Below are 13,301 nucleotides of genomic sequence, written 5' to 3'. Positions count from 1 at the left end.
CATAGAATATGCCTGCCCATACCGACACCCCACCACCACGGGTTACTCCGTTCACAACATTGACATCAGCAAACCGCTCACCCACCCTACGCCATACACGCTGCCTGCCATCTGCCCTGTACAGCTGAAACTGTGAGTCATCAGTGAAGAGGACCATTCTCCAGCGTGCCAGTGGCCATTGAAGGTGAGCTCCTGCCCACTCACTTCAATTGTTACGCCGAACTGCAGACAAATCAAGACCCTGGTGAGGACGTCGAGCACGCAGATGAGCTTCCCTGAGGCGATTTCTGACAGTTTGTGCAGAAATTCTATGGTTGTGTAAACCAACTGTTTCATCAGCTGTCTGTGTGGCTGGCCTCAGACGATCCTGCAGGTGAAGAAGTCAGATGTGGCGGTCCTGGGCTGGCGTGGTTACACGTGGTCTGCAGTTGTGAGGCCTGTTGGATGAAGTTCCAAACTCTCTGAAACGATGTTGGAGGTGGCTTGTGGTGGAGAAATGAACACTCATTACTCTGACAACAGCTCTACAGGACATTCCTGCAGTCAGCATGCCGATTCCACGATCTCTTAACTCAGGCATCTGTGACATGGTGTTGAACAACAAAAAACTCAACATTTTAGGGTGGCCTTTTATTGACCCCATCATAAGGAACACCTGTGTAGTGATCATGGCTTTTAATCAGCATCTTTTTGGACTTGTGACACTTATTTATCCTTAAGGCATAAACCTTAACCCTTTAAATGATAACACAGAAACTTGTCTAATGAATAATATTCTTTAGATGGGTAGGTGGTTTCATTGCCATGGATTCACTCCATTGTGAACTGGTTATGTGAATACATTTTTGGGAAATATTTATCGGAAAACTGACAACTTTTTTTGCACTGAATTGTCCAAATATTTGTTTCAGATATTAAAATATATATTATATGATGAAATACTTCCCTTCACTTGAGATTGGTTTGTGCAGAAGGGAAATGTACACTTCAATGAACCATAAAATATGGGGTTTCATGTAACACATGTAATAGCAATTGATATGCAGGACCTTCGATTTGATGCAAAGAACCTCATGGACCCGGCTTGTAACACTCACTCGCGTTTAGCAGGCTGAATATTCTCCGCTATGGGGAGCTATTAGCACTCAAGTAACTGAATGCTGCTTTGGATCAATAACACTGTTTCTTGTTTTCAGCCTGAAGAGTTTTCTCTGGTCTCATCTGACTTCATGCTCTCTGTAAGATAAACTGATGTTTGCATCAATGAGTGTCTTGCTTTCTGGTCTTTATTTTTTGCTCTATTGTGTTTAGTCACTATCAACTACCAAGGTAGATCTCAACGGTTAAATATAAACTAGATTTCTGATTTTAAGTCATTGCTTTATTCAAAGACATTTTAAAGAATAAAAAAAAGAAAAACAATGAAGTAATTAATATTGATGGCAGATATGTCAACAATCTTTGATTTGCCAATGCATTACATTAATTTAATGAAGCAAGGGATAGGTTATAAATAGTTCAGGAGAAAAATGTTAATGTTGGTTTAAAAAATAAACATGCAAAATATGGCATTACATGTGTGTAATGGTTGCAACCAATAACCTAAATTAAAATTTGAAAAGGGGTGCATGAAAGAGTAGATAAATACTTTAGGACCACATGCAGTATGAAATAATGAATATATATATATATCAAAGAGGTAGAGGGCTTTTGGCAAACAGAAACACTATGAAAGTTTCATTTGCCAGGTGGCATCGGGCAGTAATGCAGAGTAATGGTTAGGGAACTGGGCATGCAGTTTGATTCAGTAAATACTCAGCTCTATAAATAAAGTATGCATAAAAATTGTGCAAATGTTTCGGCTGTTTAATTTTCTCTGTGTGAGAGAAAATTAAACAGCCTAAACAGCTAAATTTAACCCTGACTTAAATAAAGTTAAATAGCGTTTCCTTCCAAATGTAATTTGAGGACCAGAAACTTATAGCACTTATAGTTTACAAAGAAAGCAAAAGTAACAGTTCTTAGTAGGCCAGGGATAACTGAATTAATTGAACGCCCTGGCGAGGAATGCCTAAGAATAAAAGACATACAGAGAAACAAAGAAAGATCCAAGTGGATGGAAGAGATTTTACATTTGCAGGACTAGTGATGGTACATCATCCAACAGGTCGGAGTGGAAAAGGTTAGGGGAGCCACTTTTCCTGCATCAGTCATGGCAGACAATGATTCATGGATATTTTAATGCATTTTATCAGTATGGACTTTCAGGTTCAGTGCCTTCTGTCAGTTGCCAGACTGTGAAAGACTCTGTCACAGTTACATCAGTGAGCTTGCATGTTTTTGAGTTTGTGCTGAGTGTTGTCACTGAGTCTCCAAATGTAAAACTGTCAAGTAATAACCAAATGAGGATATAACCTAATAATACTCCCCTTTGCGTCATTGTGCATAGACCCAGCCAGGCATCATTTTGGGAGCCACGATGAGTTGCTAGCTGGCTGCAGCATTCTTTTCTTTGAATGCAAACACAGATATTGGTATGGATCTCTCAAATTTATTTTCACCCAAAACTGTTAAAAATAAGAAGTGGAGTACATTAAATATCGGAGAAACCACGCCATATATAATCTCTATAGAAGAATTTTTTTTTTTACCTCACCACAACTGATAGTTTTTGCATGAACTAGTACAGGCCTACTGAGCAGATGGACTGACAGAGTGCTCATGTCCTTAACAAAAATAAGAGGTATGGCTGAAAAGACGAGGTGCCCTCATTCAGAAATCAGTCCATCCTCAGCCACAACCAACCTCGCTACTAATGTGTGCAAAGCACTGCAAAGTCGGTGTAAGTCACTAAACTCTTATTACTGTGAATGAGTGATACTGAATTAGAATGTATTATGTAGTTCATTGGTGATCTAGGCTAGAGGTGGTGTCACATCGTAAACCTTCCCCATTGTTTCTGAGTAAATGTATTTTTTAATAAAGAGTAAATTCGTTTAAATTGCTGTACAAATTATTTAAAAAATCAGAATTTGGCCAATTTTGTTTTTGTGTTAAGTAATGTATTCTGTCCGGTTATTTTAAACTAGTGTCATGAAAACGTTTTCCGTCTTCCAATCTACGAATGTGTGCACTCAGAATGTCAGATAGTGTTACCTCTGCTTAGAAACGCCCTTAGTTACGAAAAGCTTGTTGATCACAGCTTGTAGCTTGTTAGCTGAATAAGCTATGGCTTCCAAACACCAGATTTATATTAAGCACAGGACATAATATTTTATTTAAGTGATGAATGTGGCGTTAGGTCCTGATTGTAGCGGTCGTGTGCGAAATACTACCCCTTAGTTTATAGCTAGACTAGGCTAACTACGTTGAATTGAGAAGTGGATAATTAGCTAGGTAGCTAACTGTTAACGCGGATAACTAACGTCAACGTTACCTAGCCTAGCTGTAACGTTAGCCCTCAGATCAGAGACTAACGTGATAGTTCGCATATTCTAGCATGCAAAATGTTCAAAGCAAAAATACTAATTATTGGACCAAGTGAGGTAAGACGATGCAGAATGTAACAACATCTAACATTCAAGAATTATAGCTAGCTAGCTACCTCGGATATGTTAAGTTAGACTAGCTAGCTAGCAAGTTATCTTACGCCAGTAACTAATAATTTGCTAACTAGCATTGCTTGCATGATATTAACGTCGGATTTGGTTAAATATAATTAGTTGGCTACTAGACTAGCTAGTTCGATTTTATTTGTTATTGTGTTGCAAGTACAAGAACGTGTTGAAATCGCTTTTATTTCCAATAGTGTGGGAAGACGGTGCTGTCCAATTTTCTCTCGGACACTGTTGAAACAATAGGAGGGGACTACAGCCCGACGCAAGGTGTCAGGTACGAGCGTTTGTGTTCATCCTCTCATGTTGTTCTTTTCGTCTGTTCTGGGGCACTACTATGGCCAAGTGAACCCGTGTGTTCACAAGCAGTGTTACACTGTAGTGCATAGTAGTCAGTCTAGTATTTTGACATTATACTGACTACACTAGGTTGTTATTAAAATATTATGCTTGTTTTAATATTTTTAAATGTTTGAACAGAAATGTATGCGTTCTATCATTGATTAACGTTATTGGCTTTAGGATCCTGGAGTTTGAATCGCAGACTTTGAGTGGCAGTGGGAAAAACGTGGCTTGTGAGGTGGAGCTCTGGGACTGTGCTGGAGACTTAAGGTTAGTTCAGGGTTATTGCACACAGTCAGTTTCACACACACGTTGTCACTACCACCCATTACTTATTTAGCAAATCATCACCCCCATGCATACATATTTGAAATAGCAGCACTTACACACAGCACATATATTATAGAAAGTCATACACAAGCAAATGCCTCATCACTCGAATTCACTTTTAAAATCGCATACACATGGCTCAAATTTTCATACGTTTACATAACTTTAGTCAGACACAGACGACATTTAATGCAAAAACTCCAAGATGTTATTCAGTTTTTAATCACCAGTTATTTACCTCCCTATGGTCAGTAGTCATGCAAATTTTGAAAAACTGTCCAGTTTACTCTGAAACACAGGTTATGTTTTGGGGCTAACATCTTGAAAGCCTTTAAAACTGGTAAAGATTCCATGCCAGTTTTTTTAAAGTCTGGACTTGTGTTTAAGGGTTGATATCTATATTTTTCATGCAAACTTGGTAATATGTGAAATGGCTTGACAAGCTACATCTTTCTGTGAATGGCTGTACATTACACAAGTAGTTTCATATGCACTACAAAATTAAGGGGAAACTGCATAAGAGAAAAGATTGGGACAGCCCACCATTTCCGTGAAGTTGGTGATAAAACATTTTGTGGCAGTGACTTTTAATTTTTCCAACAAATTTTGTGATCCAAAGGTTTGAGTCCTGCTGGCCAGCTTTAATGAAGGATTCCAACGGAGTGGCCATCGTTTTTAACCCAGATGTGCCCAGCCATTTGAAGGAAGCGGAGATGTGGCATTCCTCATTCATCTCCTCACAAGGTTTACAGGACAGCCAGTGTCTGCTAATGGCGCATCACAAACCAGGCAGTGCGGCTGACAACGGACGACCAGTTCTATGTAATGTGTAACACCATTTTTATCATCTTATCACTAGACATATTAAGCAATGCAATCTTGAAATAGTCTGATTGTGTGGCTGACAAGGTCTCAAAATTAGCCACATGCTCGTTTTTGGTTCACCCTTTTGCATTGGCAGGAATGGAAGAATATCTGTCTCAATAGTAATTGTTCTGGACAATATTTACAGTGCATTATCATGTAAATCCTTAAAAACCAGTATTGTGCTTTTTTTTTTAACCCACAGCATCACAGCTGAGCAAGCTGCCCCTGATTCACTCAAACCTAGAGGAGGATCCAGAGGAGGTGCGGCAGGAGTTTCACAGATACCTGGGGTCAATTGTGAAGACACTGTCAGAAAGCAGGGAGCGTGAGGAGATGTCAATAATCACGTGAAGTTCAAAGACATGCTCAGGATTAATCATGCCTGTAAAAGGTTCTGATACAGAGGAGATAGTCGTTTACAGGATTTTGTTTGTCAGAAAGAAATAGGCAAAAAGCTTTGTGTGCAAGCATGCCTCTCTACCATTGATAATTCAAAATAGCATTTTTAATAGGCCTACACTTTTCACATATAAAGGATTTGGTGTCATTTTGTAAGATAAATCCCTTGTTTTTGATTGTTAGTTTTCTGGTTATTTCTTTCAATCATATATATATATATATATACACACACACATCAGATGGTTGTTTTAATTTCTAATTCTAAGAGAGTGTAGTATTGCATAATAAACTAAAAATGGTTGATTATATCTTCCATCCATCATCTATACCTGCTTATCCTGTGCAGGGTCGCAGGGGCTGTTGGAGCCTATCCCAGCATTCATTGGCAAGAATACACCCTGGTCATGCAACCAATTTATCGCAGAGCACTCAATTTAGTCTCCAATTTGCCTACTTGCATATCTTTGGACTGTGGGAGGAAACCAGAGTACTTGGAGGAAATTTTATTATTATCTTCCACAATGACAACCTATTTCAGTGCAAGTTGGGCTGATATATTTTATGTTTTTCTATCCAAATACAGATTTCTGCTCAGTTGATTCTGAAAATTAAATGCCAACAGTAAAAACAGGAGTCTACGTCCTTGTCTTATCAGTTATTTAGATGCAGAATAACAACAACTATTGATACAAGTATATACATATGTACATTTCAATTACTGGAATGGAGAATTATGTCCAACTCTGACACATTACCGTCCAAGGTTACATGTGAATAATGCACATATTCACACCCAAAACTGCAACAAAGATAAAGACCGATTTCCCACAAAGTTACTTAAGCTGAAAGATCACATGTCTTCTAGTCCTTTGCTTTTTCTGGAAATTTCTTTCATTGTGTCCTGCAAATTTTGGACTGTCTGTGTCATGAAGGCGAAGCTGTCTTGGAGGCTACCCATGCCGCCCTGCATCCAGGTAAAGCGCAGCTCACCGATCCACTTCATCAAGCCGTCAAGCTGTTTCTGCACCTCTCTCTGCTCCTCTAGTTCTGCCAGCAAGGCCTGCTTGGCACACACCTCAGCCTGGTAGGACTGCTGCAGTTCTGCCAGCTCAGTTTCCAACTTTAGAAGCTGTTCGACGCCTTGGGGGTACTTCTTGTGTGGTTGGTCCGCGGGCAGAAGCACGTTACGGGGAATGGACAGGACGTTGTTCACGAGCAGGGTCTCCATACGACTGGAGAGACGCTGAATGCGTTCCTGCAGGAATTTGAGTAACTTCTCGGTGCATTCTCTGGCTTGCTGACACAACTCCGGCCGTGGATCTGCCCCGCCTAGCTTCTTAACAAAAACTGCTTCAACGGTGGTCAAAATGTCATACAGGGAGTCCTGGAAAGCGCTGTACACTCTCAGCATACAAGTCTGTGGGGTAAAGCCAAAGAACTGAGCCTCGTATAACTTCAGCGACTCTGGACACAGCGGCTCCACTGTAGACAGCCAGGAAGAAAGAAATAACATTTTAAAGCACGTCTTTTAAAAATATGTGAAGTTAAGAAGTTAATGTAGCTGGTTTGGTCATTATTATTAACTTAGTCTTAAATATCCATATAAAAACACCATGGCATAGCTAACTATAACTAGGACTAGCTGACTGTGCTAGCCAGATAAACAGCCTATCTACACTCGACTGGAAGTGTACGTTTTAAATACCGTTTAATTGTCTACTATGATAACTAAACCAATATGTGCATTTATCCAGTTAGTTACAGAAAAAATATAAATTGAGATAACTATAAGGTTTTTGCAATACCTTCATTTGCGCACTCCGCCATTTTCTGGTTCTCCCGCCCATTAATCTGTACTGGAATCCTGCCTGTGCAGCAATTCAACTTCATTCGAAGTTCCCTCCCCAGCGGAAACGCAAGAGCATGACAGCCAATTAGAGGAAAGTAAATATACTAAACCTTGTTCTCAGCCAATCAGTGGAAGGGAACTGACACGTACCCTTGCTGACGCAACTTCTAGTCTGCAGTAAACCGGAGCGGGACTGTTAATCCACTGCAACTGTATAATTAACTTTATGATACATCTCTATATAAACTGAATTAACTGATCTGAAGTACATGAACACACATGTAATGATACATTTTACTGTAATTAATTTTCGCAGACCATTTAAATTAACGGGAAAGCTTACCTTCCCGCGTTCGCTTTCACTCAACCACCACCAGAGTTGGAATATGATTGGTTTATGAGATGGACGCTTTGCTAACGCCAGTCAAAACTGACGAGCAACAATATATTTGTTAATAATAGCTGTTAAATTGTATTATTCGAGCTATTAAATTATATTATTCGTGATCACACTCATTAACACTTGGCAAATATTCTATCCATTTGGATAACTAACATCCTAAATGATACGATTAAGTGTTGCATTGTTTACATTTAGCATTTGGCTAATAAACAGCATTGATGGTTTGCGAGAATGCATTTCATTGTATAGCATGGAGGTGTACATTTCACTACTAAAAACCTGCGTTATGCATTGCAGAATACATGTGAATCGACAAAAACACCCCAAGCTTTCTCCTTATTTATCGAAACAAAGTATACGCGGACCAATCAGAGAGTGCCATCATCGAAATTGAGGCGGTAGGTTTGTGGTTGACACTTGCGAGGGTTAATCAGGTAAAGCGATATAAACACCACAACGAATGAGAAACTGCAGTAGAAAAACATTCGTTCTTCACTTCTACGCCCAGAGTAATGACGTGTCAAGAAAGTGCCGGAAGCGCCGATTTGTCCAAGATGGCTTACCAGACGTTTCAACAGGAATATTTTCAGATTCCTGTTGTAACCAGGGCATATACCACCGCCTGTGTTCTCACAACCGCCGCTGTGGTAAGAGAAAATGATTAAATAAGATAACGTCTGAATTGAAATTCGGATCTAGTGTGTTAGCTTGTTACAAATGCGATAAAACCTGGTGTTACCACATCGGCTAAGGCTAACTAGCTATATCGTGTAGTTGCCTATTCTGTTACCTGCAATGTTAACCTTACATTTTAAGCTCCACAGCTAACTAACGTTAGTAACTAATGAAGAGCTGATTGTCGACAGGCACGTGTGTAAGTGTAAAGTGCTACGTGCTAAATCTTCAACTTTGACTAGTGGCTACAAGGGAAGGTCAGGTAGCTTGTTAGCCACACTGACATGGGTAGGTAGCCATACCAGATGTGACTGACTAGCAAGCAAATCCAAAGCTAGCTACTTAGAAAACGACGTCTATTTTCGCTAACTCAATGAGTTTATTCATAACTGAAATTGTTGTTTTGCTCTCGTAACCTTTCTGAATTACTATGCCCGCAGCAACTGGAACTAATCACACCTTTCCAGCTATATTTCAATCCTGATTTAATATTGAAACATTATCAGGTGAGTGGAATCTTCCTGAAATGGAGTTTCTGTCATTTCGGACAATCTTACGTGTGACCTGTTTTGAGCTATTAATATCACAGCGTTGACTTACAATTTATGTCTGTGATTTTGATATCAAGAAAAAAGTAAAATCAGTAACAAGATAACATATTGCCAAGATTACAGTTGCCGTACTGTTTTGCTGTTTTCACCCTTGCAGGTATGGCGGCTCATAACCAATTTTCTGTTTTTTGGTCCTGTTGGTTTCAACTTCCTATTCAATATGATTTTTTTGTATCCTTTCTTTGGTAAGATGACTGTTCATGGCTTCAGTTTGTATTGAGTAGAGCATAGAGTATTGAAATCTTCTAATTGTTAAACTAATGTTCTGCCATTTCAAATGCATTGTTTGTAAATGTCCTGCTTTGAAAATGTTGGGTTTACCTGTAAGATGCAAAGCAGATCGTTTTCATCCTGTAATGTTTACTGTTTGTCCTGAGATGTCCTTAACTGCAGGCTCACAGATATCGGTACTGCCGGATGCTGGAGGAGGGCTCATTTAGAGGCCGTACTGCTGACTTTGTGTTCATGTTCCTCTTTGGTGGTGTCCTCATGACCGTATCCTTCAACCGTTAACACTGTCTGTCCACATGCATATTTTTGAGTTCTCGCCACCGATGTGGTCAAGAAAGCAATGTCCATGAAATCCAGTAATGAGCCTAAATGTATAGCCAAAAACACAACCCCTGTTTATGCTGTGGTCATTGCACAGAAACACAGCCCTGATCTTTAGGCTTTGGAATTTAATTAGCCATTTTGGCACATTCGTCAGTTGTTGACACCGCTACTTGCATACTTTGTTGTTGACAGTGAGAGAACCACTTTCCCCAAAATAAAATGTGTGATCTTTTCATATTTGGAATTTTCTCTCTGTGTCATTTCAATGACATGCTATAATGTGCATTATATTTTTAATTTGTCTTTGTTAACAGCTTTCATGTTGAAGAGGGTGAGCTTTGCTTTAGCAGCTCCTACCTTCTGGCTGCAGAATTGAAAGTTCCAATATCTCTAAATTGTGAAAATGCCATGAGAATTTTGAGAACAACCATTCAGCTTAAGAATGCAGGCTGTGCTTTTGATTGTTATAGAAATGTATGCATGTGAATTCACTCTTCATTGAATTTATGCATGTTCCAATTCCAAGGTCTACCTTTACAACTGCTCAGATATTTGGCACCTTTGTGAGCCTTGTGTTCCTGGGCCAAGCTTTCACTATCATGCTGGTGTATGTGTGGAGCCGACGTAACCCCAATGTTCGCATGAACTTCTTTGGCCTACTAAACTTTCAAGCCCCGTTTCTGCCCTGGGTGCTCATGGGATTCTCCCTGCTTCTAGGAAATTCCATCATTGTTGACCTTCTAGGTACGTTCTTCATCTCAGTAACCCTGTTAAGCATGTAACAGTCTTGGAAATTATTTTGCTCATGTTTAAATGTGTTCAATCTTTGTCTCTCTCGCATTTTTGTCGTCCACCCCCCCCGCCCTTAAAGGCATTGCTGTCGGACATGTGTACTTCTTTCTGGAGGATGTCTTCCCAAACCAGCCTGGGGGTGGCAGGTGGCTGAAGACACCAACCATTCTGTAAGGAGCAAATTGGTTGTTGTTGAATTCTGTTATAACCTCTGTCACAAATGTTTGCCATTCGTTCCCTTTTAAAAAAATTAATTGTTACAAGGCTAGTACTCTCTAAATAGGATGTCTCCGTGTGGTTCCCACAGAAAGATGTTGTTTGACACTCCGGAAGAAGATGCTAACTATAACCCCCTCCCAGAGGAGCGCCCAGGTGGCTTTGCCTGGGGGGAGGGGCAGCGCCTTGGCGGCTAGGCCAGCCTCCCACCCCTGCGTCAGACTTGCGGACATTTCTTCAGAGAGCTACGAAAGACTCCTTTCTCTTTTTACCCATTTCTCTTGCTCTGGATTAAGAGTGTGAAACCCCCCTCCCTCTGTGTACCAGCAGGATTTGCGGTTTTCTATGTTCGAGGCAAGTTTCTCCTTCAAGCTGTTGACTGTATTGTTCAGTCTTGTCAGACTGTCACTAAAGATTGTGTGAAAGGGCACAGCAATGTCAGAACTGCAGAAGGGACTAGTGACAGCTGCTCTTGATCATGGCCGTCTTCGTGTTTCGTCAGTTTTTTACTAACGTAGATCAAATGAACAATTATCTGCTGACGAAAAGAGAAGAGAAAAAATTGTGGAACAATTCTGATCTTCGCAGCCTTTTTTCAATTTTACTTTTTTTTCTAAAGAATAAATGTATGTGAAAAGTATAAATGTGGCAAAGGAAAATGTTTTCTGTCGTTTGTTGCGCAGTGATGGAATAATATTTTGATTTAATTTTGCAGTGATTGTCTCGTTCTCAAATAATCTCACTGATTGACTGCTGTTTTGGTATGAATATATTGTAGAGATCAGTGTTCTACATGGTCTAAACTGAAGGTTCACACCCGTTATAATACAGTAGAGTAGTACAGAATCTCAGAAACCCTTTGGGGAATGTGAGTAATTCAGAACTCTGAAACCGAAGTTAAAATGTGCTTGTTTTCATTTTAATTATTCATTGGAATGGTTGTTGTAGACTTTATTTTTGTCAGGCTCTTATTTTGTTGCCGTAAATCTTTTTGTAACTTAACCAATAATCAGACGAGCAACTGGCAGGTTCTTCTTGGAACTTTTTTTTTTTTTCTACTTCAGCCTTCCAAAAGATGCAACATAATAAAATGCCTTCTAAGGACCTGTTCAGTTGAGGACTGCTGGCAAAAGAATTCTATCCACTTTGCGTTCTCAAAAATGAAAACGTTACAGAGCTGAAATGGCTTAACGAATGTATTCTCATTGGAACGTTCTTTCCGAAGAATGCCGTGTAAGAGAAATTGAATTGCCCCAATGAATGTGCCCTAAAAGAGTGTCAATCACAGAGAAACTGAAAACTTGACCAAGAAAAGAGCTAGACAGAAGGAGAGATCAGCTTTGTAGGGAGTTCAAAACAAGCAGGGGATGATCATAGCTGTGTTACAACAGACAAGGCATTGGTGAGGGAACACGGAAGGGGGACCAATGATGAGTAAGTGACTGCGGACAACACAGTTAAACAGAAACTGCTTCCCGAACTGTTAATGAATGCATCCATCAATGTGTCCAGCAGCACAATAAAACGTGCATTTTTTTGGCACAAGAAAATACCATTGTTTTTGTTTCCTCAGTCACTTGGGACTTTAAAGTCGTTGATTTTTGACGGACCCAACATGCAGTTGCAGAGTTACAGGTGTTTTCCCGGTTTTTATCAATGGAAGGTGTGACTTTGTTTTCCAATGAAGACTTGCTTTATTGCATCCGGGATAATAAAGAGAATCTATGTATTTTATAAGGAGCATGACTGCGTTATTTCGTATGCTGCTTCCGGGTTTGCGTTTTGTTCAGTTAACTGGTCAGTCTTGAAGCATTGAGTTCATATCTTTGTGGTTCTACCGTAATTAGGGGTCCAAGCAGCGAAGCTGGTGGAGCGCTATTGTATCTGTTAGGATTATTATTATTATTATTATTATTATTATTTTTCTCCGCTAAAAGTGTCTGAGGCTCAGCAACCATAAGTTGTAGACCAACAGAATTTGGTAAATGGGTTCCTATGGCCCCCCACTACTCAGGCACTACAAATCACCTATGTCAGCTAGGTGGTGGCGCTATAACAAACGGTCATGTATAAAAGGTCATAACTCCCACACCATAAGTCAGATCAACACAACACTTCATCGACCGATGCATCTGAATGTGCCATACAACTTTGCTATTGTACCACCTATGTCCGCCATTTTGTTTGCCCGCCATTTGGACTTTTTTATTAGTTGGGGTGCGGAAGAGCTGTAGCTCCAAATCTAAAGTGTTAGGACATCTAGTAAACTCCTTTAAGGCAAGCGGCTAGAAGACATCCATGGCGACGCAACTAAGTAATCCGACACCGTCGGGTCTAGTTTTTATCAGTGAGGGGAGGGTCTGAACTTCATAATGGACAATATTATCTGTCTGGGCATTTATAAAAATATTCTTTCACCACTCAAAAAATCGTATTCCGTCATAGCAACAAGATAAACCCGACAATAGCCCTAAGATATGCCAATACAGCAGTGAAAACGCTGCTCACTGAGTAACGAAATAAACGAGACAACGTTTTAAAAAATGATACCATGTCATTCTACAGTCAATATCTGGGACTAAGTATTGAATAAATATACAACCTTACCGTTGGTTTTACGCGTAGAGGTGTCCCTTTTGAGACTGAGT

The 13,301-nt window shown here is 39.9% G+C and overlaps 3 protein-coding genes across 3 annotated transcripts; 2 read left to right on the top strand and 1 right to left on the bottom strand.

Moving 5' to 3' along the window:
• Positions 1–3,164: 3,164 nt before the first annotated feature.
• On the top strand, positions 3,165–5,855 carry ift22 (intraflagellar transport 22 homolog (Chlamydomonas)). Its single transcript, XM_035434166.1, has 5 exons — positions 3,165–3,545; positions 3,809–3,891; positions 4,137–4,226; positions 4,906–5,108; positions 5,356–5,855. The coding sequence occupies exons 1-5, from the start codon at positions 3,507–3,509 to the stop codon at positions 5,502–5,504; spliced, it is 564 nt and encodes a 187-aa protein (XP_035290057.1). The 5' UTR covers positions 3,165–3,506; the 3' UTR covers positions 5,505–5,855.
• Positions 5,856–6,040: 185 nt separating this feature from the next.
• mis12 (MIS12 kinetochore complex component) lies at positions 6,041–7,506 on the bottom strand. The gene is made up of 2 exons (XM_035434164.1): positions 7,358–7,506; positions 6,041–7,034 (listed from the first exon to the last, which is right to left on the bottom strand). Exons 1-2 carry the CDS (start codon positions 7,440–7,442, stop codon positions 6,403–6,405), a joined length of 717 nt encoding a protein of 238 aa, XP_035290055.1. The 5' UTR covers positions 7,443–7,506; the 3' UTR covers positions 6,041–6,402.
• Positions 7,507–8,294: 788 nt separating this feature from the next.
• On the top strand, positions 8,295–12,387 carry derl2 (derlin 2). The gene is made up of 7 exons (XM_035434163.1): positions 8,295–8,451; positions 8,920–8,985; positions 9,188–9,261; positions 9,492–9,585; positions 10,194–10,389; positions 10,517–10,607; positions 10,745–12,387. Exons 1-7 carry the CDS (start codon positions 8,317–8,319, stop codon positions 10,848–10,850), a joined length of 762 nt encoding a protein of 253 aa, XP_035290054.1. The 5' UTR covers positions 8,295–8,316; the 3' UTR covers positions 10,851–12,387.
• The last annotated feature ends 914 nt before the right edge of the window (positions 12,388–13,301 follow it).

This window comes from Anguilla anguilla, chromosome 9 (genome assembly GCF_013347855.1).
Source record: "Anguilla anguilla isolate fAngAng1 chromosome 9, fAngAng1.pri, whole genome shotgun sequence".
Lineage (NCBI taxonomy): Eukaryota > Metazoa > Chordata > Actinopteri > Anguilliformes > Anguillidae > Anguilla > Anguilla anguilla.
Note: the sequence above shows the minus strand (reverse complement) of the source record. Positions and strands in the feature narration are given on the sequence as shown.

Excerpts from the sequence above, each read along its gene's own strand:
- ift22 (XM_035434166.1), top strand. The coding sequence starts at position 3,507 with ATGTTCAAAGCAAAAATACTAATTATTGGACCAAGTGAG. Across the intron at positions 3,546-3,808 it reads TAATTATTGGACCAAGTGAG|TGTGGGAAGACGGTGCTGTC; the intron begins GTAAGACGATGC and ends TATTTCCAATAG. Across the intron at positions 4,227-4,905 it reads GACTGTGCTGGAGACTTAAG|GTTTGAGTCCTGCTGGCCAG; the intron begins GTTAGTTCAGGG and ends TGTGATCCAAAG.
- mis12 (XM_035434164.1), bottom strand. The coding sequence starts at position 7,442 with ATGAAGTTGAATTGCTGCACAGGCAGGATTCCAGTACAGATTAATGGG. Across the intron at positions 7,035-7,357 it reads GGCGGAGTGCGCAAATGAAG|TGGAGCCGCTGTGTCCAGAG; the intron begins GTATTGCAAAAA and ends GGCTGTCTACAG.
- derl2 (XM_035434163.1), top strand. The coding sequence starts at position 8,317 with ATGACGTGTCAAGAAAGTGCCGGAAGCGCCGATTTGTCCAAGATGGCT. Across the intron at positions 8,986-9,187 it reads TAATATTGAAACATTATCAG|GTATGGCGGCTCATAACCAA; the intron begins GTGAGTGGAATC and ends TCACCCTTGCAG. Across the intron at positions 9,262-9,491 it reads CTATTCAATATGATTTTTTT|ATATCGGTACTGCCGGATGC; the intron begins GTATCCTTTCTT and ends GCAGGCTCACAG.